The following is a 24,784-nucleotide window of genomic DNA, read 5'->3' as shown; positions in this document are numbered from 1 at the left end:
GTCTGGACAGATACCGTACTTATAACTGACCGTCTGAAGTGCATGAAAATCCTTGTGGGAGTCTTTACATGAAAACCAAATGAAGTGAGAACTCTACTTACATCATTTGCAAATGCAGACAGGACCATGAGTAGCAGCAAGGGGAATCCATGCAAAATGCCTGTCAAAAAAGGTTTAACCCCTCCATCCTGAACTGAAGCAGTTGAAAGTCAATGTCCTTTTCGAATGAAAGTGCATCCAGCCTTCAGTACAGAAAAGCAGCCCTCAAAACCAGTAAGGGCCTGATCCTGCAAACTCTGAAGCATGCTCATAACTTTACTCATGCAAGTAGCAGCAGTGTATTTTGAACATACAAAACATAGATCCCTGCAGCCCACTGACTTTTTTTAAAAGGAGTAGAATTGCAGCCAAAAACAGCACTGAGATTTCAATGGCATTACTCACATGAGTAAACTTACACATGTTTCAGTGTTTGCCTGGTCAGGGCCTAGAAGAACATTAAAAGTAGTGACATAAAACTATAAAAGTGGGGAAATTAGCATGGAATGCCATGTGTCCTCTAACCTTTTTTGTACATCAGGCTATTGTGCCTACCTGCAATGCAAGGTGTGGTGGGACACAGGACCTGACCTGAAGGGCACTGAAGACAATGGGAGTCTGTTCACTGACTTCAACCAGCATTGGATCGGGCCTGCACAGCACAACAGATTTGACCCATCACTCTGATTATTCTCTTACAACCAGCTCAGTGTTGCTGAAATGCTGTTTTGGGCTGGGATTTGGCCCCTTTTTTAAAATTAGTGGGCAGCAGCAAGCAGCGGTTGTGGTGTAATAAAGCACAGAGTGGTTGAACAGAAAACAATTTGGTTCCCAAACTGAAACACGGTCATATGGGCAACTCAAACACCATGGCTTTGAAATCTGACAGTAGACCTGGAGGGTCTCAGGTTTTGCATTCAACCCAAACTTGGCTTGCTGCTGCATCAGCAAGCCTACCACTCTCTCGCTGGTAGCTGATCAGCTTTACCCCAGGGTGTGGACTTTCCCAGAGGCAGAACCAGACAAGGATGGATAGTTGCAGTTGGAAGACAACATAGGGCGGTACTGGGCAACTGTTTCTGTGCCCTGAGAACTCTCTTGCATGGGGTAACACAAGGTCCCTCCTGGCTAATGTGTAAAGGCAGATAGTGGGATGATTTGGGCTGCAGTGTCATCAATGTATTGATCAAAGGCAGCATCCACTCTCCTTACTGGACAATGCAGTCTTCCCAGCTTTCCTAGTGCCTACACAAAACTAAAGCTTGCATGAGAGCTAGGTGGCTAATAACTGATCCAGATAAGATATGAAAGCTTGACACACAGAAGCCAAGACACTAGTGAATCCAGAGGTGGAGACAATCGAGAGGGATTTTCATCTCTTCGCTTCTTCCCTAACATTTATGGTAAGTTCAGTCCTTGTGGGCATCACAGAAGTGGGTTTTGGGGTGGTATTTGAACAAGGAGATGGTGATAGCTTGGTGAACTGGGACTCAGGCCCTACCACAGATAGGAAAGGGCATGAAAACAAGGACTGGGGTGCGAATGGGAGAAAAGAAGGAAATTAAGTGTCAAGGTTGGTGTTGGAGAAGGCACACAGGGGAGGCAACGATAGCAGAGGACGTCCAAAAAAATTAAGCTCTGCTCAATCTTCATTGAGCAACGTTTAGCTCAGCACGTCTTAAAGCCTTTAAATAGGCAACCTATTTATCTGGCATTTTTCCTCCCTAAAAGGGCATTTTTAAAAAATGAAGATACAATGCTTTGCATAAAAGGATTACAAATGCCAGATTAAGTAATTATTTTCTAAACCATGCTTCTAACACACAAGGACAGGAAAAGTAATCATGGCCCTCTACATCGGAGCAGATGACATATCTTATTTGAAATGTGTTTTCTTGGGCACGCTGATTACGAATTATAATTTACCATATTTGTTCAATATATCTTCCAGTTATTCATAACAGTACTTATTCTAAGATTAACTGCTGCTTTACAGACCTAGCACAAGGAACAAACCATCAAAGTAGTATTAAAATGTGCTAGTGTTCAGTGATATTTTTCCAAGAGGATATGGGAAGAGAAGAAATACTGTGTGTCCCTGAGGGACGTATCAGTTTCTTTTACTTACCCACACCCCATTTCTGCTTGCCAAAGTCAGTCAGGACTAAGAACTCATTAACTCCATTCTATCCCCTTAATTCACTTTCACTTCCAACAACCTACATCTGCCTCCTAGCCAACAAAGGGGACTCCTTAATCACCTACATTGACAGGTATGGGGGGAAAGGAAGGAACTAGCCTCAGATGGGAAGATTTAAAAGGCCCACGGGAAGAGCCAGGTGTGTGTATGCCACAATGTAGCCCTGAGTGCCACTCTGCCAAAGGGCCTGTCGATGACCAGCCAGCAGAATGAAACACCAGTGACTAAAAGGCTGTACATAGAGCGTCAAAGGCTACAATACTATACAAATGTAGAAAACTGATACGTCAGAGCGCAGCACAACTTGGAAAGCAATTATAAAGATACACTCAAATTACCTTGACATTTCCTGTATTTAGTTGCATGCAACCTAAAACTCATAGGGCCAGATCCTGGCCCAGGCTAAGACCTCCTTGCATGGCTCCAGTGCTTCGGAAAGGCCACAAGGCCCTATTAAACGGGCATGATGGGATTCCTACAGCTCTGCACCCCTCCTCGTGGGGCGTGTGCCAAATCTAAAATGGTGTTGGTGATACCAGTCCAGAATATCAGCCCTTCGGGGGCTGTTACAAGGTTAGCATAGTTTAGAGCAGCCATAAGGTTGCTCTAATTTACCACAAAGGCTGAACCAGCCCACTCTTGCTCCCAAAGAATGGGGGGCACGCAAAGGCAGCTTAAAGACTCCTTTTACCTTTCTCTTATCTGCACCAAACACAGCTCTGGCACAAACGAGGATCTAGGCTCTACATTTTTTAAGGAGGCCACATTGCTGTCACCAAAAGCGCTGTAATTAGTAGAGGCACGGCCGGCCTAGCCAAGAAGAGCGTGATTGGAACTCATGAATATTCTTCCTCAGGGCAGCTGCCAGAGGAAATCCCACTTCTTTGACTGCAGAGGAACTCTGCTTAGGTTAGCGGAGGTGGGGGAGACTGCTTTTGGCTACGCCTCCCCACTAGCTGCAGCTGAATATGCAGATCTTTGTACAGTTTTTCCAAACTCATTGTTTGTGCTTTGAATCTCAGACTCCCAGAAGTGCTGACTCTTTCGTCATTGGGGATAATCTGTCAACGAGTAATTAATGTCTTTCCTCATCTTTTCCTTTTCCTTTTCAGGACCAGCTTTTGTATGGCAGGAGTGAGATAGAAAAGGTGTGGTGTAATGGCTCACCGCATGACAGTGAGCTATTATGTGTTGATCCTGCTCGACTTTGAGAAGTTAATCTCCTGTCCCTCCTCTATTCAGGTTAGAAGCGGCTCGCACTATAGAAAGGCTCTGCATCTGGACGCACTGCAGATACAATGGAGAAGTAGAAAAGGCATCCAATGACACTAAAAGGAAAAGAAGGAAGGTGAAAACTGGACCCATTGAAGTCCATGAAAAAACTGCCATTGACTTAAATGGGGAAATGATTTCACCCAGAATCTCTAGAGTTATTGAGTCATGTCACCCAGTAGCAGCTCCCACTGCAAGGGAACCCTGTCTGGGCTGGCATGTGGCAACGTGAAACTGTCAGAGGGCAAGGGAGAAACAGACGTGACAAAGGTTTAGGTGATCCAAGGACAATGTACTCCATTTATAGAGCTAAGTTGTTAGATATGTTCCTACTCCCTAGCAGCGGGACTCAAAAGAACAACCCCGGAGTAGCCTCCCACCTCTGTGTGTCTGATCTACCTTGTTTGGGGCTGAACTACAGTAGATCAAAAGCTCCTTGAGGAATGGACCAAGTCATCTGTTTGTTTGAAATGGGCAGAGCCTATTGTAGGTACGCCCACCTAATAACAATGAAAGCCCATTTATCCAACCATGCCAAGCTGGGTGTCAATGCTCACATCACGAGCAGGATCCTACCATCAGCACTAGGTTCCATTGCTGACAGTAGGGAGGTTTCATGTACAATTTGTTAGTTGTGTGCATAAAGAGGAAAAAAACAGACCACACATCTAAGAGTAGCCTTCCAATTAGGGGTTGTAGTAATCAACACAAGAACTCAATATGTTTTCCTTACATTGGCGCATTTTTGCAGCATCAGTTACAGCTCCCATTGCCTTTCCCTTTACCGCAATGTCTATTTGCCGGCTCTAGACACCAGCAAAGCAAGCAGGTGCGTGGGGTGGCACCGGACCCATCCGGCCCCCAAGCTGATGCTGAAGTCCAGGTGGAAGAGCCGCAGTGGGTGGCCAAAGCTGGCCCTCGGTCTGGGGTCCAGCAGCAGCAGTGTGGGGGGTGCCCTGGGGCAATGTGGTTTGTGCCGCTGGCAGCAGCCAAGCCATCTGGTGGGCTCCGACACATAGACCGTGGGACTCTCGGCCTGGGGGCCACCTCATGGGGCACATGGAGCCGCCTGCAACTGCCTCAGGGTGGCCGCCCCCAAGCGCCGCAGCTGGGGCTGGGCAAAGCAGCCCGAGCCACCCAGGGGCTGCGGCAGGGCGGCCAGGAGCAGCAGCAGCAGTGGGGCCATAGAGGGGACCGGTGCCCGGGACACTGCTGCTCTCCGAGGCTCCACTCCCCGCCGGCTGCTCCCTTTGGGGCTGCTCTGCCCCGGCTCCTCAGCCCCCTGCCGGGGTGGTCTCCCCGGCTCTGCCTTCACAATTCCCAGCCAGTCCTGGAGATGGGAGCCCCAGCTGGAGGGACCCTCGGCTGAAGCGCGGCCCTGGAGCCCCGCTGCTTACCCCGACCCTTCCAGCGCCGGACCAGCTGGAGGCGAGGGGGGAGCGGGAGGAGTCAGGGGCCCCCTTGGCACCGGGAAGGAGTCAGGTGGATGCAGCCTCCACCCCTGCTAGTGTCATGAGCGGGATGCTGATGACCTGCCCTGGGAGCGAGTTACCAATGACCCAGGGCTGGGTGGCAGGGGATGCGGGTGGGGGGGGGTTGAGAGCTCAGGGCTGGGGCGGCAGTGAGGTGTGGGTGGGGGGAGGGGGGAACCCAGAGCTGGGGCAGCAGGGGGTGCAGGTGGCGGGCAGGGGGAGAGCCCACAGCTGGGGAAACAGAGGAGAAGGGCAGGAGTCCAGGGCTGGGGTGGGGGGCAGCCAAAATTTTTTTTACTTGGGGCAGCAAAAATCCTAGAGCTGACCCTGATTTCAAATATCAGATTTAAGTCCCTCTCTTCCCTTCTAACTTCCCACCCCATCAGTTAAAACTCTGCCATTCCAAAATATTAGCTTTTACCTCTTAGTAGTATGTTAGCTGCTTTATACAATGTAATGCTCCATCAAATCACCAGAACCACTCAGCTCTCACTAACCAGTCTGGATCGGTAGGTAGGTTATTTTATCTCTGGCACATTTTCTTCCACCAGCTTCTCTATAGGAACTAAAGTCTGTGTATAATTCTCTGTCTCAGTTAAAGCCCATTTTCTATAGTCTAAGGGCCAGATTGAATTTGGGATGCATCTGGCCACAGATCTAGACCTTAACTAAAGGCTGGAGAATGCTAGCTCTGGCTTAAGGTGGAAATTGGCACTGGTGGCAAAGCCATCAACCATCTGCTCTTGAAGCTGATATGTTGAGTCCATCAATGAGAATCTCACCTCTTCTACTCAAAGTCAAAGCTACAAAATCTGGGCATGGTCAATAAACTAAATTGCCGAATGCTGCTGGACAAAATATGACTATATCTCAAAAGAGAAAGATTCTACTGTTTAGATCAGGTCTCTTATGCATATATAAGACACCCACCCCTGGGTATCTAGGTGCCTCTAACATGAACTACAGTTCTGTGCCTAAATTTTCAAAAGTGACTGGTGATTTTATGTGCCTTAATACTTGGGTGCCTAACCTGAGACACCTTAAAAGAGGCCTGATTTTCAGAAAGCGCAGAGCACCTCCCATTTCAATGGGAGTTGAATACCTTGGAGGATCTGGGACTAGGTGGTCAAACATACTACGTTGTGTCTCTTAACAATGTGCCCAAACCGTGCCCAAACCATACACCAATAGCCTACTAATCCAGACTGGCAAGTGGCTTTATTGCCATAATAGCATACTTATTTTACTTGTTGGTTAATCAAGCTGCTTTCTTTCCTGCATTAGATTATTTACTATTTAGCACCACCCAAACCCACAATAACTGCACATTCTGAAAGAGATGGAGATCAGTAACCAATAGTCTGATCATGGGTTCGTTTGCAATAAAGTAAGTAATTTGGCAAATGTGCCTTGTTGTTGCTTCTTAGCAGAACTTCCAATGCACATGAGTGAAGCTGATGACTTTAAAGCATTCATAGCTTGAAGATAATTGAAAAGACTGGTTTCAAACAATGCTTGTATCTCTCACCTGAATGAGGTCTACAAACCAAACCAAGACTAGAATTTCTGGGCCTGATTCACTCTGGAAATCAATAGTCGCTCTCTTGTGTAAATCTGGCATAATGTGGAGGTGACTCAGACTCTATTTTAGGTCAACACTCCTAATTGGAACACGCATCTTCATTCATGATGAAATAATTCACTGAGCTCATTGTGGCAATTTTTTTTTTAAACAGATACCTTTTTGGCTGGGACCAAGAAAGGAAATTTTCATCCCCAAAAGGAATTTATTTCTTTAAACGACTTACTTGGCTTTATGAAAAATATTAAAAGGGCATCCCTTCTTATAAGAAATTTAGAAAGTGAAATTTGGAATGAAAACTGAAATTGAAGCTGACTTATATTGGACCTTATATCCACTTACACTAAATTTTATACCCGTGTAAACCCGTTGACTTCTAAGAAATTACTCCTGATTTATACCGGTGTTTGAAATCAGAATGAGGTCATTACTATGCTACCTGTGGCCACTATAATACTACACCGACCACAATTTTTTTCTACTGTATGAGACACAAATAGAAACAGTAGCATTCACCTTAAAAATAAAACACACTGAATACATATTATCTCCTTTTAAAACTCTAGATCCTCATTTTTCTTTGCAGAGAATTTTCATAGATATGGCATTACTTATATAGATGCACTTTTATTCATCCACTATAATCCCCTTACGGAATCTCCTGGGACTCTTTCTTGAACCCAACAAAGTAAAATAAAATTGTCCCTTGAAAGGGAAATGTGTATTATTCACCATTTACCTTGTGCAAACCACTTTCAAAGCCTGAAACCTTTTATGACTGTCACCAAATAATAAACACTTTTGTATACAGCAAAACTGCAGATCTCCTATTAAGAATGTATGTATCTGGAGCAAGATATAAAATACTTCGAGAGGATGTTTGAGAGTGTTAATTTAATAAAATGTACAGATTTCAGGCTTATTCACGTTCCATATTATTATAGAATTTCCTTTTTAAAGCTAATAGCTGGATTACCAGCTACAGACTTACGCCCCAATCCTGCAAAGATGTATGCACATAAATATTTCCACTGACTTCGTTGGAATTACTATGTGTGTAAAGTTAAGAATGTGCATAAATTTTTGTAGGATTATGACCTTAAGGTGATATCTACCTAGTTCTGTTGGCCTCTGGTGAGGGACCTTGTCAAAGGCTTTCTTAAAATCTAAATATACTATATCCACTGGATCCCCCTTGTCCACATGCTTGTTGACTCCCCTCAAAGAGTTCTGAGTGAGGGAAGAGCGAGGGGGGATTTGATAGCAGCATTCAACTACCTGAAGGGGGGTTCCAAAGAGGATGGAGTAAGCTGGTCAAAGTGGTAGCAGATCACAGAACAAGAAGCAATGTTCTCAAGTTGCAGTGGGGGAGGTCTAGGCTGGATATTAGGAAACACTGTTTCACTAGGAGCGTGGTGAAGCACTGGAATGGGTTACCTAGGGAGGTGGTTGAATCTCCATCCTGAGAGGTCTTTAAGGCCCGGCTTGACAAAGCCCTGGCTGGGATGATTTAGTTGGTGTTGGTCCTGCTTTGAGCAGGGGATTGAACTAGATGACCTCCTGAGGTCTCTTCCAACCCTAATATTCTATGATTCTAGTAGATTGGTGAGGCATGATTTCCCGTTACAAAAACAATGTTGACTGTTCCCCAACAAATTATGTTAATCTATGTGTCTGAAACTATAGCAAAGAACAAAATTGTCAACCAGTTTGCCCGGTACTGAATTCAGGCTTACCGGCCTGTAATTGCCGGGGTCTCCTCTGGAGCCCTTTTTTAAAAAAATCGTGATTAATCGCACTGTTAAATAATAATAGAATACCATTTATTTAAATATTTTTGGATGTTTTCTACATTTTCAAATATATTTATTTCAATTACAACAGACTACAAAGTGTATAGTGCTTGGGTTAGTGGTTCTGTTCTGTGGTGTGTGGTTGCTGGTGAGTATTTGCTTCAGGTTGGGGGGCTGTCAGTAAGCGAGGACTGGCCTGTCTCCCAGGAACCTATCCTTGCAACAAAGCCCGTTGCCAACTGTGTCCACATATCTATTCAGGGGACACCATCATAGGGCCGAATCACATCAGCCACACTATCAGAGGCTCGTTCACCTGCACATCTACCAATGTGATATATGTCATCATGTGCCAGCAATGCCCCTCTGCCATGTACATTGGTCAAACTGGACAGTCTCTACATAAAAGAATAAATGGACACAAATCAGACGTCAAGAATTATAACATTCAAAAACCAGTTGGAGAACACTTCAATCTCTCCGGTCACTTGATTACAGACCTAAAAGTAGCAATTCTTCAACAAAAAAACTTCGAAACAGACTCCAATGAGAGACTGCTGAATCGGAATTAATTTGCAAACTGGATACAATTAACTTAGGCTTGAATAGAGACTGGGAGTGGATGGGTCATTACACAAAGTAAAACTATTTCCCCAAGTTTATTTCCCCCCCCCCCACGCACACACACACACTGTTCCTCAGACCTTCTTGTCAACTGCTGGAAATGGCCCACCTTGATTATCACTACAAAAGGTCCCCCCCCGACTCTCCTGCTGGTAATAGCTCACCTTAAGTGATCACTCTGGTTACGGTGTGTATGGTAACACCCATTGTTTCATGTTCTCTATGTATATAAATCTCCCCACTGTATTTTCCACTGAATGCATCTGATGAAGTGAGCTGTAGCTCACGAAAGCTTACGCTCAAACAAATTTGTTAGTCTCTAAGGTGCCACAAGTACTCCTTTTCTTTCTGCGAATACAGACTAACACAGCTGCTACTCTGAAACCTCTTTTATAGGATATTTACCAAAGTGGAAGTTTTACCAATGTAAAAAGCAGAAGGTTTGCATCTGGCAAAATATCTTAACAGTTACAGGAAAAAGCTTTTGTAGTATTAGGAATGAAGGGAGTGGCATGGCACAGTACAGTCATACCTTTTGTCTTGAGTAAGACTGTTCTATTTTCTGTTAAAAACACCCCTCATAAAGAGAGTTGGGAGAAGTTTCTGGCTGGGTACTACGCACTGGGTACTATGCACACATAACTGGAAGACTTGGTTGATTTTCATTGTTTTCCAAGTTATAATATACGGGCTGATATGTTCCATCACAATATCATCAAGAAGCCATCCTGTCCTCTTTACAACTACTAACAGAAATCTTGTTATGGCTGATGTAAGAGCAACTTCCAGCTATGGCAAGTTTAGAACAACAGTTCCTTCTGGCTCTGCCAGGGTAAGATTCTTTTTTGTCTCACTTGGTATGCCGCTGCATACAGGCTGTCTGTGGCATACTGAAAACTGTATTAAAATTGTTAACTGTCATTTTAAATCCTAAGGGTTTTCCTGGTCCTGCTTGCAGTGGGGGGGGGGCTCTGTAGAGAAGTGCACACTCTCTTTTGGGAGAATTGAACATTGTTCAAATGTTCTGGATCTACATGACCAAAAATCCTTCATTCCAAGGGAAAAGAACTCAAAAGGGTGCTGTCCATGGTTCTCTCAGGAAGTCTACTATCAAATTATCATTAGATCTGCCCCCCAGATCACTGCAGTAGTTTAGCCACTTGGTGTCTCACTGGATTGCTTTCATCATCTAGTTCTAGACAACCAAAGTTTCCTTGGATTTTAGTCAGACTGGCCACAAATATATCTCTACCCAGCATTGCCTCCAGTGGTCTTCTCCCGCCCCTCCCCTATGGCGGGAAGGCACTGCGATAATAACAGAGTGTCTCAGAACCAAATTTGGAAGAACTATATCTGTTTTCACAGGCTATACCCCACTGCGCAGAGTATTTGTTATGCACTATAATTTTCAGTCCCTTTTCGTGCCTGCAAGGTTTGATGTTAAAATTCTGTCACGTCCAGGGAAAGATCTAAAAGTAAACACAGCCAAAAATACAGTTGGGGAGGAGAGAGGGAAGAGAAAGAGAAGGGAATAATTCAAGGTAGCTTAGAGGTATTTGGTTATTTGCTTCCTAGTCGTTATTGATGCACCAACCTCAGAAAACTCAACTGTTGCGTAACCAAACTTCTTTGTTTTAGAAACAAAGCTGAGTCTTGGAAGACTATTTTTAGTTTCTGGTACTTTCTGGTTCCAACTGGGTCAGGGATTCCAGGAGAATGGCCTCTCTCAATATTTCCACTTCTGGTGCCAAAATAAACCCGGACGTGTAAAAACATGTGGGGGGAATAAAAAGGAAACAAGTTTCTTAGAGCTCATTTGTTTTGAGCCCTGAACAAAGGACAAAGGCTGATCTGAATTTATATTTTCTCTAAACCAGTTTGCCCATTCCTAACCACATGACCTCCACAGAAAAATATTTGCAAACTTATACAGTTTAAATAATGCAGGCATTGGAAACGTTCCATAATGAAACACTGAGGTTACAGTAATTGAAGATAGGACCTTCCTTTGTTTCATTCCAAATACTTACATAGCCTTTGAAGTCCACATAATGGAGCGAATTAAAAATAAGTCAACTCGATGTAGCAATGACTTTGCTGTATCAGTGCATGATAAATAGCAATTCATGAACCAACAACTAGTCATAATGGTCTCAAATCAACTAAATAAAAATGTTCAGGAAGTATATATATATATATAAAACCCAACAAGCTGAGACAATTACAGGTCGTACAGATGAGGTGTGGATGGTCTCTCGTTTCATACAGAAGAAAAAAAGAAGACAATCTCTATAAATAATGGCCTAGATTTTTGGAACTGCTCACACTAAAGCAGGTGTGTAATTTGTGCCCACGCTTACCATGTCAAACCTGACAAATTAGACATGTAACTGCCCTGTAAATGCACATACAATTGCTTACTTGTGCTCAAATCACTGTAAGTACACGCGCACATTATATGTGGGCACAATTATGAAAATCTGTGCCTATACAGTCCTCCTTTTTACAGTATTTGAACTCTGAAGGAAAGCATTATTGACTACTGAACGCTAGCATCTTTGTATACACGTATCCACACTATACATATTGGGGGCCAGATCCATAGATGGTGTAAATCAGTGTAGCTCTATTGACTGCAAATGAATTATTTACACCAACTGAAGATGTGGCCAAATTATAGGAGTGGCTGATTGTACCATCTATTATTAAGGTTGCCTGTACTTCCCCTTATAAGAGCCTATTTTAAGTTGCTTATAGCTTTGCCAAACCTTTTTAACCATGTGAGTTTACCTCTTCACCTCACCATGAAGAACATTTTGCCAGCAGCCTCTTATCATTTAAACTGTGGCGTCTCCAGCTCAGACATCTCTGCTAATCACAACTGCACACATCTGCAGTTTGCCACAGCAGAAAGAAGTGTGTATGTATGTGACACCCCTTCTCTGGGCATAGCAAAACCATCCAGGCAGGATTCCTGGATTTTTAAAGGTATTTGTGAAGAGTAATTTGGAATGAATCAAATTACAACACCTTATTTTATATTATTATTTCTTTGTGTTATTGATTGTTAGTTTTGTAATGCCAAGGGGAAAATGCCTCTGGATTCCCCTAGAAAGGCTGTATATTACTCCTTCTAAAATACTCAGTAATTTGTAGTATTTACCCTGGGCTGCTTTGCAATTTTCAGCCAAGCCCTAAAAAAAGCCCAGCTGAAGCATAATTTACAGACACACAGTCACCAATAAGGATAAAGAGAGAGGAGGAGGAAAACACATTTTGATTAAAATTATTAACAGAAGAGTTTGACAGTAAATCAACAAACATGAGGAAAAGGCTCTTTCCTCCCCTTATAAAACTCCACTTTGTGAAGTTCAAATTTCTCCACAGATTTAGAGAACCTTAATAAAAATTTGATTTTATGGTTGCAACCTTCTTTAAAAAGTGCATGGTTGTGCACACTCTCTGATTTGATCAGACATTTGGTAAGTGTATTGCTTTGCTGGAGGGGAAAAAAGAAAACAAAACAGAATTACAGATTTAGCATCCTAGCCAGATGACAACTTCTTTTGACTGAGACAAAAGAGGCATCCTTATAAAAGCCCATTACTGTCTTCCATTTTTTTTTAAGATCAGCTTTCACCATGACAATAGGTTAAAATAACAGTTACACCCATTTGAAGAACAGGTGATATATTTACCAGTGCTGATAGGAATCTTTCCACTGATTTCAGTGGGCTTCACCTCTGGCCCACTAAAAGATGAGATCAGATCCTTAGGTTGTATAAACTGTTATATCTCCAAATGGTGCTATGACAGTTTACACCAGCGAAGGATCTGCCCTCATGTGTAAAAATGCCGTCTTTAGGAATTCTGTAAGTAAGTCTGGTTTCACAGCAAGCCCTGTGTAGGACGTAAGCACACACCCCTCATGAGCCCACCTGGTCCCTTCACTTATACAATTCAGATCCACAGCACAGACCCCCAACTCAGATGTACACTGTGGTCAGTATCATGCAACCTGCCACTGCCACTTTAAGTGATAACTAAACTTCAGAGCTTAAGCCAATCTCTAACTATTGGAGGTCAGGATGAGGCTGGGGTGGGAGGTAGATTAGCCCACATCTGCTTGCTGAGGGGTTCTTACACCTTCTTTGGAGGCATGTGGGGGTGGCCACTGACAGACACAGGACATTTGATGAGTTGGAGCATGGTTCTGATGCAGTCTGGCAGTTCCTATGTTCCTAACTAGACAGAGCTGCAGAAGTTTTAGTGATAGAGTCAGTTCAGATGCACAACTTTAATGTTGCTCAGAATCTTGTTTGGGTAAATAAATGTCAGTCGTGCAAGGATTACGAATCCTTAAATGAGTAAAGAAAGCTGGGAAAACCTCATTGAAATGGGTTGCCAGCTCATAACACAAGGAAGAGGAGAGCCCATCCCAAATTCTTGTCCAAGGTCTACTATTGGGGTAGCAAATGAAGAAGTTCTACACAGGGAGTTCCCTGGTTTCCTCCAGATTTCAACAATCCTGCTTGCAGGCTTGCATGGGTTTGGAGTCTACATGTGACAGGTTGGGCTGTCGACATGCATGACGTACAGAAAATGACAAGGGAGCTGGTTGCTGAGAGTGGAACACAACTTCTTAAAGATGTTTTCAAGGACATTGGAAAGGGAGCTATATTGTAGCCCCGGACAATAATGGCTAATATTAAACTCTTCCTTTGCCATCATAAGCTGAAAGTAAACACAGTCTCCTCTTTGTATCTAGCAGTGCACAAGAAATCCACTGTCAGTTAACACTTCTTAGCAGAGATGTCAAACACCAGTCAGCACATTGATGCGGGGCAAAAGTTAACTGCCACTGACCACCTTCTAGTCACTGCCTTTAGAGATAGTACCGTGGAAGGGTGACTACAAGTCTCGAATGTTAAAATCTTGTGGTCTGGGCTGAACATTTACACTAAAAGACAAAACAGAATACTCTGTTTTGACTGTTTATTATATGTTCCTTGTTATGTATAAACACATTCATTATGCAGAATAAAAGCAAAATATGACCTAAGGCCTGCACGTATTGGCAACTAAGTATTAATCAACATATTATTAAAAATGTTAAAATATTAAACTGTTAAAACCATGCCTCGCTGATGAAAAGAGTGGTGTTTCAACATGGTGTGACGTGCATTCTTTTTGGGGGTTAATTTCTTCCATAATTTAACAATATCATTCCCCTCCACAAAATACTGATTTTTTAAAATAAATAAAACTATTACATGGAATGACAGTACCCCAATAGAGTAAGACATCTGCTTCACCACTTTGCATGTGTCACTATAGAGAAAAAACCAAATAATCCCTTATTGGGATAGCAGATTCTTAAATATTGTTATATCAGAGCCAAGTATACCTGTTTTGAATATTTGCTATATTTGAATCTGATATAGTTGCTATACCTTGAATTTTAGGCCTGCAAGAAACAATGAACATAATTTGTTTTGATTTATGTTCAGTTGCATTTTATTTATTCAAAAATAATATAAAAGGTTATAAAATATTAAGCTGTCCTAGGAGCAGAAAATAGGAAGCCCAAATCATGGGTAGATTGGAAAAGAACCTGTCTCATGATTTATCCAGTCCCTTGTACCCAGAAAACTTTATGTGCGTTCAATGTAATTAATAAATCAAAAATATAGTTCTCCCTTCTTTTCTTTAAGCAGCCTGAGCAAATGTGTTCTGTTGCACAGAGATGGAAAATAATGATTTTACTATCTCACTGTTACAATGGGTTCAGTATGAAGCAATTTCTGGGGCTAGCTCACTTTTTAAAATATCTTTTTTCTTTGATTAAGACCTTAGAAATGTGAACAGTATAGGAATTTATTGTGGAACATCACACATACACAGGTTCATATTTTGTCCTAGGGCGAAGTGAATGGCTTCCACTAAAGTCATTTCTACAGTTCAGGGGTTAATTTACAGTCAGCGATTAAAGAAGGTAATAAAAAAACAGGGGTTGACAAAATACTCAGACAAAGCAAAGTTGCATATCACTCAAGACACAGTAACTAAGGGCCAGTTTTACAAAGGTATTTAAGCTCCTAAAGGCGCCTGGGTGCTTATGAAAATCCCACTAGGTGCCTACAGTGCTTAATTTGTGCCGGGGCTTGCTGTGGTGAAACCTGGCACCTCCAGTTGGCAGTTCACAGCCCCAGCACCTCTGGGCTCCTGGCCAGCAGCTGCTGCTCTCCGGTTGCCCAGTTCTGAAGCCAGCACCGCTGCCAGCAGCAGTACAGAAGTAAGGGTGGCATGGTATGGTATTGCAGCAAGGGAGATTTAGGTTAGATACTAGGAAAAGCTTTCTAACTGTCAGGGTATTTTAGCACTGGAACAAATTACCTAGGGAGGTTGTGGAATCTCGGTCACTGGAGGTCTTTAAGAGCAAGTTAGACAAACACCTGTCAGGGATGGTCTAGATCATATTTAGCCCTGCCTCAGCGCAGGGGACTGGCCCTAGATGACCCATTTCCCTCAATTCTTAGTAGATCGTGTACTGCGCACAGTGACAGAGTACAGGGATACTCGACAGCCTCACCTCATTCCACCTCACAAGATGTGCACACTCACTATGGGTGAAAGTTCCCAAAGTGCTCAGTTTCAGCCAAGTATGATCCAATTGAAGTCAGTGATAAAACCACAATGGACTTCAATGGAGAAGAATTAGGACTGGGGCAGTTTGGAAAGCCCATCCTACATAGCTAGGGCACCAGCATGCATAGCACAGTCCACTGTGCCACCAAATAATGGTAAGCAGAATTAAAAACATCACTGCGAGTTAAGAGTCAGGCCTAAGATTCAAACCCAGAGTTTGGGTTCCACAGCCAATCCCTACCATGCAAGGCTGCACTGACTCCCAGCAAAGACATTGCACCGGTCTAGCCCTTGGTTACACCTGCTTACAGAGGTGTCGACAGATCTCAAAGCATGTTACAAAAGCAAGCAAGATCAGCCTGATTTTACATTTGTCCCTAGTACAAAGAGTTGGTGCCATCTGTTGGAGAGCTATTGTTGCGTGAGAGTTAAGATGTAGGCCTCCTCAGACATCACGATTTTGTTTCCTGCTCTGGCACATGCAAAACTTCCCGAGAAGTGGGATTTTTTTGATCATCTATTTCTTTTCCTAGAATATTTGCACATGACCAAAATACCCTAAAAAAAAACAGGCTTCTCAAAGAGTAGATACATTCAAACTGAATGCCTCAAATTAGACTCCTAAATCCACATGTAGGCACCTTAAAATAAATGGCTTGATGATCAGAAGGACTTAGCACTCAAAAATCATTATGGAATCAACGGGAACAACTGGGTACTCAGCACCTTTGAAAATCTGATCACTTATTTAAGCACCTTTCTTTGGGCACCCAGGTGTAAAAATTGTGATCTAAGCCACTAAATGAGCTCTTTCTCTAAGCCTGGTTTAGGATACACACTCCAGAACATCCCATAATCAAACATTTTGCCACCGATCCTTGGAAATATTCAGCTTTCCAACACTGACACTATACAACAAATTTGTAATTGGAGTCACTTAGCTCCTAAAAAAATCATAACGCAGTGTTTGTGATAGGATGTGATACATTGTAATTTGAAAGGGAAAGGAAATCATGAATCACACATTTCTAACAGTGACTGTTCATTTAAGCCGACTAAAGATATAAAATGTTTTTAAATATTCATCAGAAGCAGGTATTTTCTTGGCTGTTTGAAAATGCCTCTCACCCATGAGAAGTAGGGACGATTTGGCACTTCTATATCAATTATAAAGACATTAAAAGGAAAAGAATTGTCTTTCATCTACAGTACAGAAGTTAATAAGAGGCTCTGGAGGGAGAAGTGCACTTCCATTTCTTTGAGATTACAGAAGCTGTTGAGCATAAGGTCCTGTAAGCATAGAATAATGGATTGGCAGACCAGAATTTATGTCACACAATTCCAGTTTCAAAACACTCATTATTTTTACCCAGTTCCTGGAGTACAATAATTACTACTTTAGTATTTCAAAGCACCAATAAAAAAAGGCATTTAAGCACGTCTAATTTTAAGTACATGAGCAATTCCACTGACTACAATGGGACTATTCACTTGTTAAAACTAGGCACGTGCTTAAGTACTTTGTGAAATCTGGGCTTTCAATTGTGATTACAGGGGATCTCCCATGATAGCTGTGCTTCTGTGACAATTTTCAGATATCTCAGTCTTGCAAATTATGGCACATGCTCTTTCTTACTAAAAGTATTTGAGAGACAGTGTTGCCAACTTTCAAGATTGTATCCTGAGTCTGATAATATTAGGCATTTTTCTTAAAGCCCCAGCTCTTGGAGTCATGTGATTATACAAGACACTCAGCTTTCATTTAAAAACAATTTCTAGCCCTCATGGTTGTGGGCAAGAGCTTGAAAACTAGAACCCAAAGGCTCCAGAACCAGAAGGCAAATAAAAAAACCCCCAAAATGTGTTGGTAAGGAATGGACTCACTTCTGGGGAGCACCTTCTTGTGGCCAGGTGTGGCACAGTAGCTTTCGCTCCATCTAGTGCCTACTGCTGACAGCCACGCTGGTCCTCCAGTGGCTGTCTCTTCCTGTGACTCAGCCCTCCGGCCAGGAGATTTAGTCCACTCTTTTAGCCCAAGATCCTGTATCACTCCTTTGGCCTTGACTCTGGGCACCGTGGGCCTCACTCCTTTTTCTCAGGGCTCTTTGTTGTCCCTGTCCCTTCCGCAGCCTCATGTCACCATACCAGTGGCTGGTTGGGGAAGTTGGACCCTCCTGCTACACTGTGTTCCAGCCTAGGGACCCTAAACCCAGCAGCCAAGATCTGCTTAGTCCAAGCCCTTGTGGCTGCTTCCTTGGGGCTCTTCCTGTGCAGCCTTTCTGAGGCCTACTCCCCACAACCACTTTGAGTCCTCCCTTCTCTCAGGCCCTTCTCCTGGATTCCCCTAGCAAACACCCAGCCTGATCTTACATCCCTCTCAATTAAATGCCACTCAGGGCTCCTTCCCTGGGACTCCAGTTCCTGCCCTTTTGCCAGGGCTCCCCACTGAAGACGCTGTTCTATGTAACTCCTGGCCACTTGCCAGCCTCATCTACTCACAGGAGGATCCAGAGGTCGCTCTCCCTCTGGACTTCCTCCTCTCTAATCCCAGAGTGACTCCAGACTCTCTCCCTACAGCCCTCTTTCGCGCTAAACTTCCTGCCTCTATAATCACGCCCCAGCTCCTCCTGAGCTGGGCTTCAGCTCTAATTAAGCCTGGTCCATTCTCTGGGTGCAACAAGATAACATAATTGACCCCTGAGGCCTTCATTTTCCTTTCAGGGCCTGTGTGGGGTGGACATCCCATCCCAATAGACATGGCAGAATTTGGTTGTTTTTTTTTAATAATAATTTCGATGGATAATATCTATGTTTATTTTAAGCATTTTAAGCATCTCATGCTTTTTCAGGCTTGACTCTGACTTTGCAATGCTTTCAGCAGTACTGGAGAGAAAATATTGTATTTATGATGCCTCAGAATGTGGAGCACTACATTTATTTGTTGTTATTTATAGATACTTCTATGGTGCTCATCTCTGAAGTACCCGAGTCCCTCAAAATACTACAAAAAATACATCAAATTCCTTCTAAAAGATAAAGTTATAGAGGCCTGGCAGTGACATTGCAATTAGTGAGGCATCGCCTGATATAATGGCCATGACCATCTTGGGTGATACACCCTGGATTAAACCAGGGAACTTCAGAGCTGAAAGCATAAGCTGCTACTATTGCTTAAGTGCAGGCTTTCCAGGTGGGCCGGTAACAGATTTATATCCTCTGGGGATCTGGCACCGAGGGGGACCTGTACCATACACTTAACACTTGCTTACAGACTTCCTCTGCTCAAAGGATGCTCATTCTGAGCATCTCAGGCCCATAGCAGTTTGAATCCTGGGCCAGGCCCTGCTCACATGATGTACTACACACAGGCCCAGATTCGGCGACATATTGTGCTATCTGCTGCACAGGCATGGTCCCTGCCATGAAAAGCTAAGGGATTTAACATGTGTGATCAGATTTCCTCCAGCTTGCCTGGCATTTCAGCCTTACAATTGTACCTTCCCTTGAAACCACTTCTACTTGTTTGTTTCTCATGGAAGACTGTAACCCGTTAACTGATTTTTCATTTTAAAAAAGTCAAAAAGATGGCAAGTGGGCAGAGAACATTAAAGGCAGATCCTATGCCAAAAAGCAGCCTGTAAAAGTGGGATCCTGAAGCTGTATAGTTCTTGTCTCCCAAGGATTTCCACATAAAATGTTTAACTTTAAGCACGTGAATAGTCCCATTGATTTTAAATGAGATTATTCTTGTGCAAATTTAAGCATGTGCTTTCATGCTGGATCGGGGCCTTTAAAAGCATAATAACATATATAAACGAAAAGATGCAATATTAAAGAATCAAAATTATTTGTAACTCGCCATTCTCAAACGAGGTTGTGAATGGCTCTTGGGAATTCTGTGCATATGCATGTATCCACAGGAAGAAACCGCAACAACAGAAAACCAGATGAATAAGAAATTACATCAGCTTGTCTGATAATATTTTACTTCCAGTTTAAAAAAAAAGTGCAAATGAAGTCAAGACACTTACACAGAGGACATGCAGGACTACAGCTCCATGTCTTCTGTCCTCATTAGTAAAGATGTCGCTGGGGAATTCATGGAGAGCTGGGAAAGGAGAAAAAAGAAACACTTAATCAAGGTATTGGAAAGATGCAATATATGGTAAAGTAAGGTAATAAAAACAGCTGAGTCCTTCTGTAGGTTGATAATCTTGCAATAGATACGAATATGGGATCCCATGCCATGGGTTTTTGCTACTGCTTTATGATATGTGTGTTTGCTTAATCTGTCCTCTGGCCATTTATAGATATGTGTATATTTACTGTGTAATTCAGAGCCATAGCAACCATAACATTATATCTCACGAAGATGCCTCAGAGATACTGAACAAATTCTAAGCACAGCATCATACTCCATAAAATGTTAAAGAGGAAAATGTTCTATTCTGGATTAAGCAGATGTGCAGTAATACCGATCACAAAGCATTTTTTACACAACATTTTGTATTTGAAAAGGGAAAACCCTCAGAATGGGAGGAGGAGAAGAATGGCAGGTGCTAGAAATGTTTAAAGTCAAAATGATTTATTGCCATGGGCTTCTCAGCATAATACACTCCTGGAATAAACGCATCATGATTAGGAATAGCTGGGTCTTGTCTCAGAGTCAGACATCTCCTGCCACCATTTTGGTCTGGATAGGGGAATAAACAGAATACAAAGCTGTATGCAGACAAGGCATTAACGATGTGATTGGGGTGTGGATACTTGATCCCCAGTGAAATAAATGTAGACGGTAATCTGCGCCCTCAGAAAACACCATCCATCCGATCTGAACACAGGATCGGCGACAACAATTCAAACCAAGCATGAAGCAATCATTTTCAAAGTGGACACTCACAGCTATCATAGAGGCAGTTTCCACTCCACAAGTGACAGAAACCATCACCTGTGCATTCTGCTGGGTGGGGGAGATGTCACAGCTCCAATGGTAGGAGAGCACTTACAGCACTGTAAACTATAGCATCATCCCATGGGGCGTCCTGATGAACAGAAGGCTGCTTGGCCCCATCTTCCTCTGGAGCAATAAAAGATCTGCACATGTACCTGCCTATATACTTTCGAACTAGTTCTTCTGGCAGAAAGGACATTTTCCTGAGGTCATGTTTGTTTTTCATATCTAGCAATTGTACTTAGTTCACTTAGTGTACTTAGCCCCTTGGAGCTGGGGGCCTAAATACCTTTGTGGATCTGGGCCAAAGTGCCTCGCCCAAGCTCGCATAGGTCTCTCCTCTGGTTGAACCAAAGTGATGCATGATGGGACTCACATAACCATGGTGTATCATGGGAAAAGCGGTATGGCCCAGTGAGAAGAATGTGGCATGAGGTACTTGATCTACAATTCCCACTAACAGACCTGGCAGAATTTGGTTGTTTTTTACTAATAATTTCAACGGATAATACTGATGTTTATTTTAAGCATTTTTTGAGATTTTTATCAATGTAAATGTTCACAGTTGAGCAAAACTATAGGTTTTAAGCGTTTTTTTAGAATTATAGTGATTTGAATTTTCACAGTTGTGCGAAATTGGGGACAGTGGGTCAGAATTATTTAATGACAGTTGACGAGATTCAAAAAGTTAAAGCTTTATAAACCATTAAAACACAAATTGTCAACATCATGTCACAATAATAAAAGTAAATACCTTTAAATCAACAAATCAGACCTGTTTTCACTATTCATTCACTAGTCCGTTTGTAATAAGCCTAAATCACTGGATTTTGACTCTAGTAAGTTCTCAAGCAGAACTTTTCTTACTTTGTCTATCGTTAAATTTCAGTCATCATTGATGGAAATATTTTGTGGGATTGTGTATATATGATGAAATTGACATTTGCCAACATTTACCAATAAAAATCAGATCCTTTCAACTCCACCATGAGACATCATGGCAGTTCTGGGGGATAAAGATTATTGTGGAACCAAGTTGAAACAAAATGCTTCAACATTTCCAAGCCAAATATTTTTCAGAAGTTTCTGTTCCATGAAAAATTTTGACTTTTCATCCTGATTCAGAGTGAAAATAAATGTCAAAATATTGACCTTTTCCATGGGAGAAAAATTCTGATTTTTGACTAGCTCTAGATAAATGGAGGATGATCTAAAATGTGTCGGATGGTGTAATTTACATGTTGAGAAGGCACGAAAAAGGTGTCAATTATGTCACTGTAGACACCCTTCATCTCACCTCTGAACTTTGCCCTGAATTTATTATTCGTGGATCAGAACCAAATTCCTTTTTACCTAAAACATTTCTCCATGTCCCCAAGGTGAGCAAGACTCTTGCTGTATGACACTAGCTCTACAAGGAACTTTGTTAGTTCTCAGAGCAAACTATGCTGAAAAATAGCAAAGTACGCTGAAGGATCACAACGCACCAGGATCCCTCTAGAGCAGTGGTTCCCAAACTTTAACAACCTGTGAACCCCTTTCACTAAAATGTCAAGTCTCATGAACCCCGTCCTAAAAATGAATATTTCCAGGGATTTTCTCCTTTACCTGAGTATAAATTATAAAAACAATGATCTTGGAAATATAAAATTTGTTTTTATGACATGCTTATTACACACTATTTATTATTAATTATTATTTATCATTACAGTGTTTTTATTACATTATGAAAATGGCAACACTCTTCCAAGATCTCACTTTCGTAGCTTGTATCACTTTGAATAAGCCTGTTATAAGACAAGGCTCCTGTGTTTCATCAAGGAGCATCAGATATGAGACAGCATGAAGGTATTTAAGAAGCCAACTCAAAGAGTTCCTCCTAACCAAGCATTCAGGTCTTGAGCAGTCCAGGCAAACAACCCACGTTACAACAAAGCTTAAACTTATTCTTCATAATAATTTTAAAAACAATACTAGCTGCCTATTTAATTTTAAAAACAGCAAAAAATATCCACCTCCCTTTCCATTTCATAAAAGGAGTCTTGAAGTTTAAATCTCCTCAGTGTGATAGATATGCTTGTTTGATCTGCTTAGCTCTTGGAAGTCCGGGGCTCTGGGCTGCTGGCCCCGTGCTGCCCGGGGTCCCTAGGGACAGCTCCATCCGCCATTAGGGAATTTTTCCCCCGAGAACCCCCTGTAGCATTTCACAAACCCCCGGGGGTTCACAAATTCCAGTTTGGGAACCACTGCTTTAGAACTTGAGGTAAAGAGCAGAGGCTCTCTAGCTGGAGGGCAGTAACAGATTCATACCCTCTGTCAATCAGGCACAGAGGGAGGCCTGTAACACACACACACTTATTGTCACTACAACCTCACCCCCCATGGCCATAATATGAAACACAGAGCTGGAGAATAGCAGCCTGGAGGTTGCATGGTGCCAACACTACATTATTCATCAAGTAAGTGTGTCACATGTGCTGGTGACTGCTATGCTACTCCTCAGGAAAAGGGCAAATGCACTTAACACTAACTGACACTTGGAAGTATTATGAGGAGTAAATATTATGATTTCTTTCATTTTTGTAATCACCAGTAATACCTAGCTCTTATACAGCACTTTTTATCCATAGAGCTCAAAGTGCTTTACAAAGGAGAGCAGTATCATTATCCCCATTTTACAGATGGGGAAACCAAGGCACAAAGAGGTAAATGCCTTGACCAAGGTCAGCCAGCAGGCCAGTAGCAGAGCTGTGAATAGAACCCAGGTCTCCCGAGCCCCAGTCCAGTGCTCTGTTCACTTGGACACACTTCCTAAAGAGCTAACCTTTGAAAGCAAATCACATTTGATCACGTGTGCCCTCTTTTTAATGGCTAAGACGCCACCAGCTGCTCATATCTTCACTTCAGTAGCATTCCAGTGCATAAATAAATTGCTGGAAATAAGTCCTGTTTCAGGTTGCTACATCCAGGGCCGATATTACTGGTAAGAGTTCCAGCTCCTATTCTTACTGTTCCTAATCAAAGCTTGCAAACTAGTTTGTGTGGGGTTGGTGTGTCTTTCAAAACCAAGCCCCATTTGCAGAGTCCCTTAAACACACTCTGCAGAGATAACAGCTGCTCTATATTTAGATGTATTTGCCTGTATGAGAGAAGATTCCACTGGAAGTTCTGTATTCATTTCAAATAATTGCCTTTGAGTCTGCTGCCGGGGAAAAGCTAAGTTATTATTGCTCTGAATGAAGAATATAAATGTTTACTCTGCAGTAATGCTGTAGGACTCAGGCAAACTCCATGGCCTAATTAGCTTAGAAGAGAGCATCTGTTGGTAGAAGTGAACCATGAAGAAACTTCATACAGAGACATAATTATTTCAGATAGTATGACGGAAAGAAAAACCAAATCAGATGCATTTTAACTCAGTGCAACAGTCCATCACGAGAAAACACAGGTCCAGTTTCTGATTTCAGTTACTGTTGATGTAAACCTAGAGTAACTTCATTGAAAACAGAGGGTTTACAGCAACGTAACTGAGATCAGAATTTGGCCCCTCATCTCTTTGCTCAGTCAGACTGCTTTGGGTTGTGGATTCTTTAGGAATCTGTATCCTTAATATTGAAACTGAAAATAAATAGATCAAAATCTGTTCAATATTAACGCGTTTTGGCCAATCAGATGCTTGTGTTGCGGGCACTAACAACACTAATTGCAACACAATTGAAAGAGGGTTAGATTGCCTTGTAGCTACCTTGGTCACAAGCATGCAGCCAGTGGAATGGAGCCACTGCTTCCTCACCTACATCCATGTTGCACCTGCTTTCGCTTCCCTCCTTCTTTACAGCAGAAGGGGAGGATCAGGCCCAGCGTATTGAATGCACATATATCAATGGTCTGCAGTTTGCCTCTACCATCCCCGGATGCAAGTCCAGACTTTATTACAGTATAATACAGACTTACTGATTCTCTCCAATAACATAACAAGTGTCATGGAAAACTATCGACTAAGTAGAGTGCAAACAAGACAAAACCAAACCCACACCTCTCACTTGCTTTGATCATTCGATTTGCTGTTGGCAAATAAGGTATTTTGCAAGATTAGCCAATGTATTTCCAAGGTGAGCAGACAATTACTACCACCATCTAGAGATGGATAATGTGATGATTAGTATTGCAAATGTGGTTTTGTTAGTCAAATAAAGGCAAATT

General features: G+C 42.4%; 1 protein-coding gene across 1 annotated transcript in view; it reads right to left on the bottom strand.

Moving 5' to 3' along the window:
* Positions 1 to 24,784, bottom strand: part of SLC24A3 (solute carrier family 24 member 3) — a 337,622-nt gene that overhangs the window by 98,586 nt on the left and 214,252 nt on the right. The window contains exon 3 of the mRNA XM_077812070.1: positions 19,662 to 19,738. Within this exon, the coding sequence (XP_077668196.1) occupies positions 19,662 to 19,738 (77 nt within the window). The remainder of the gene's footprint in view (positions 1 to 19,661; positions 19,739 to 24,784) is intronic.

This window comes from Eretmochelys imbricata, chromosome 3, assembly GCF_965152235.1.
Source record: "Eretmochelys imbricata isolate rEreImb1 chromosome 3, rEreImb1.hap1, whole genome shotgun sequence".
In the NCBI taxonomy this organism is placed as follows: domain Eukaryota; kingdom Metazoa; phylum Chordata; order Testudines; family Cheloniidae; genus Eretmochelys; species Eretmochelys imbricata.
Note: the sequence above shows the minus strand (reverse complement) of the source record. Positions and strands in the feature narration are given on the sequence as shown.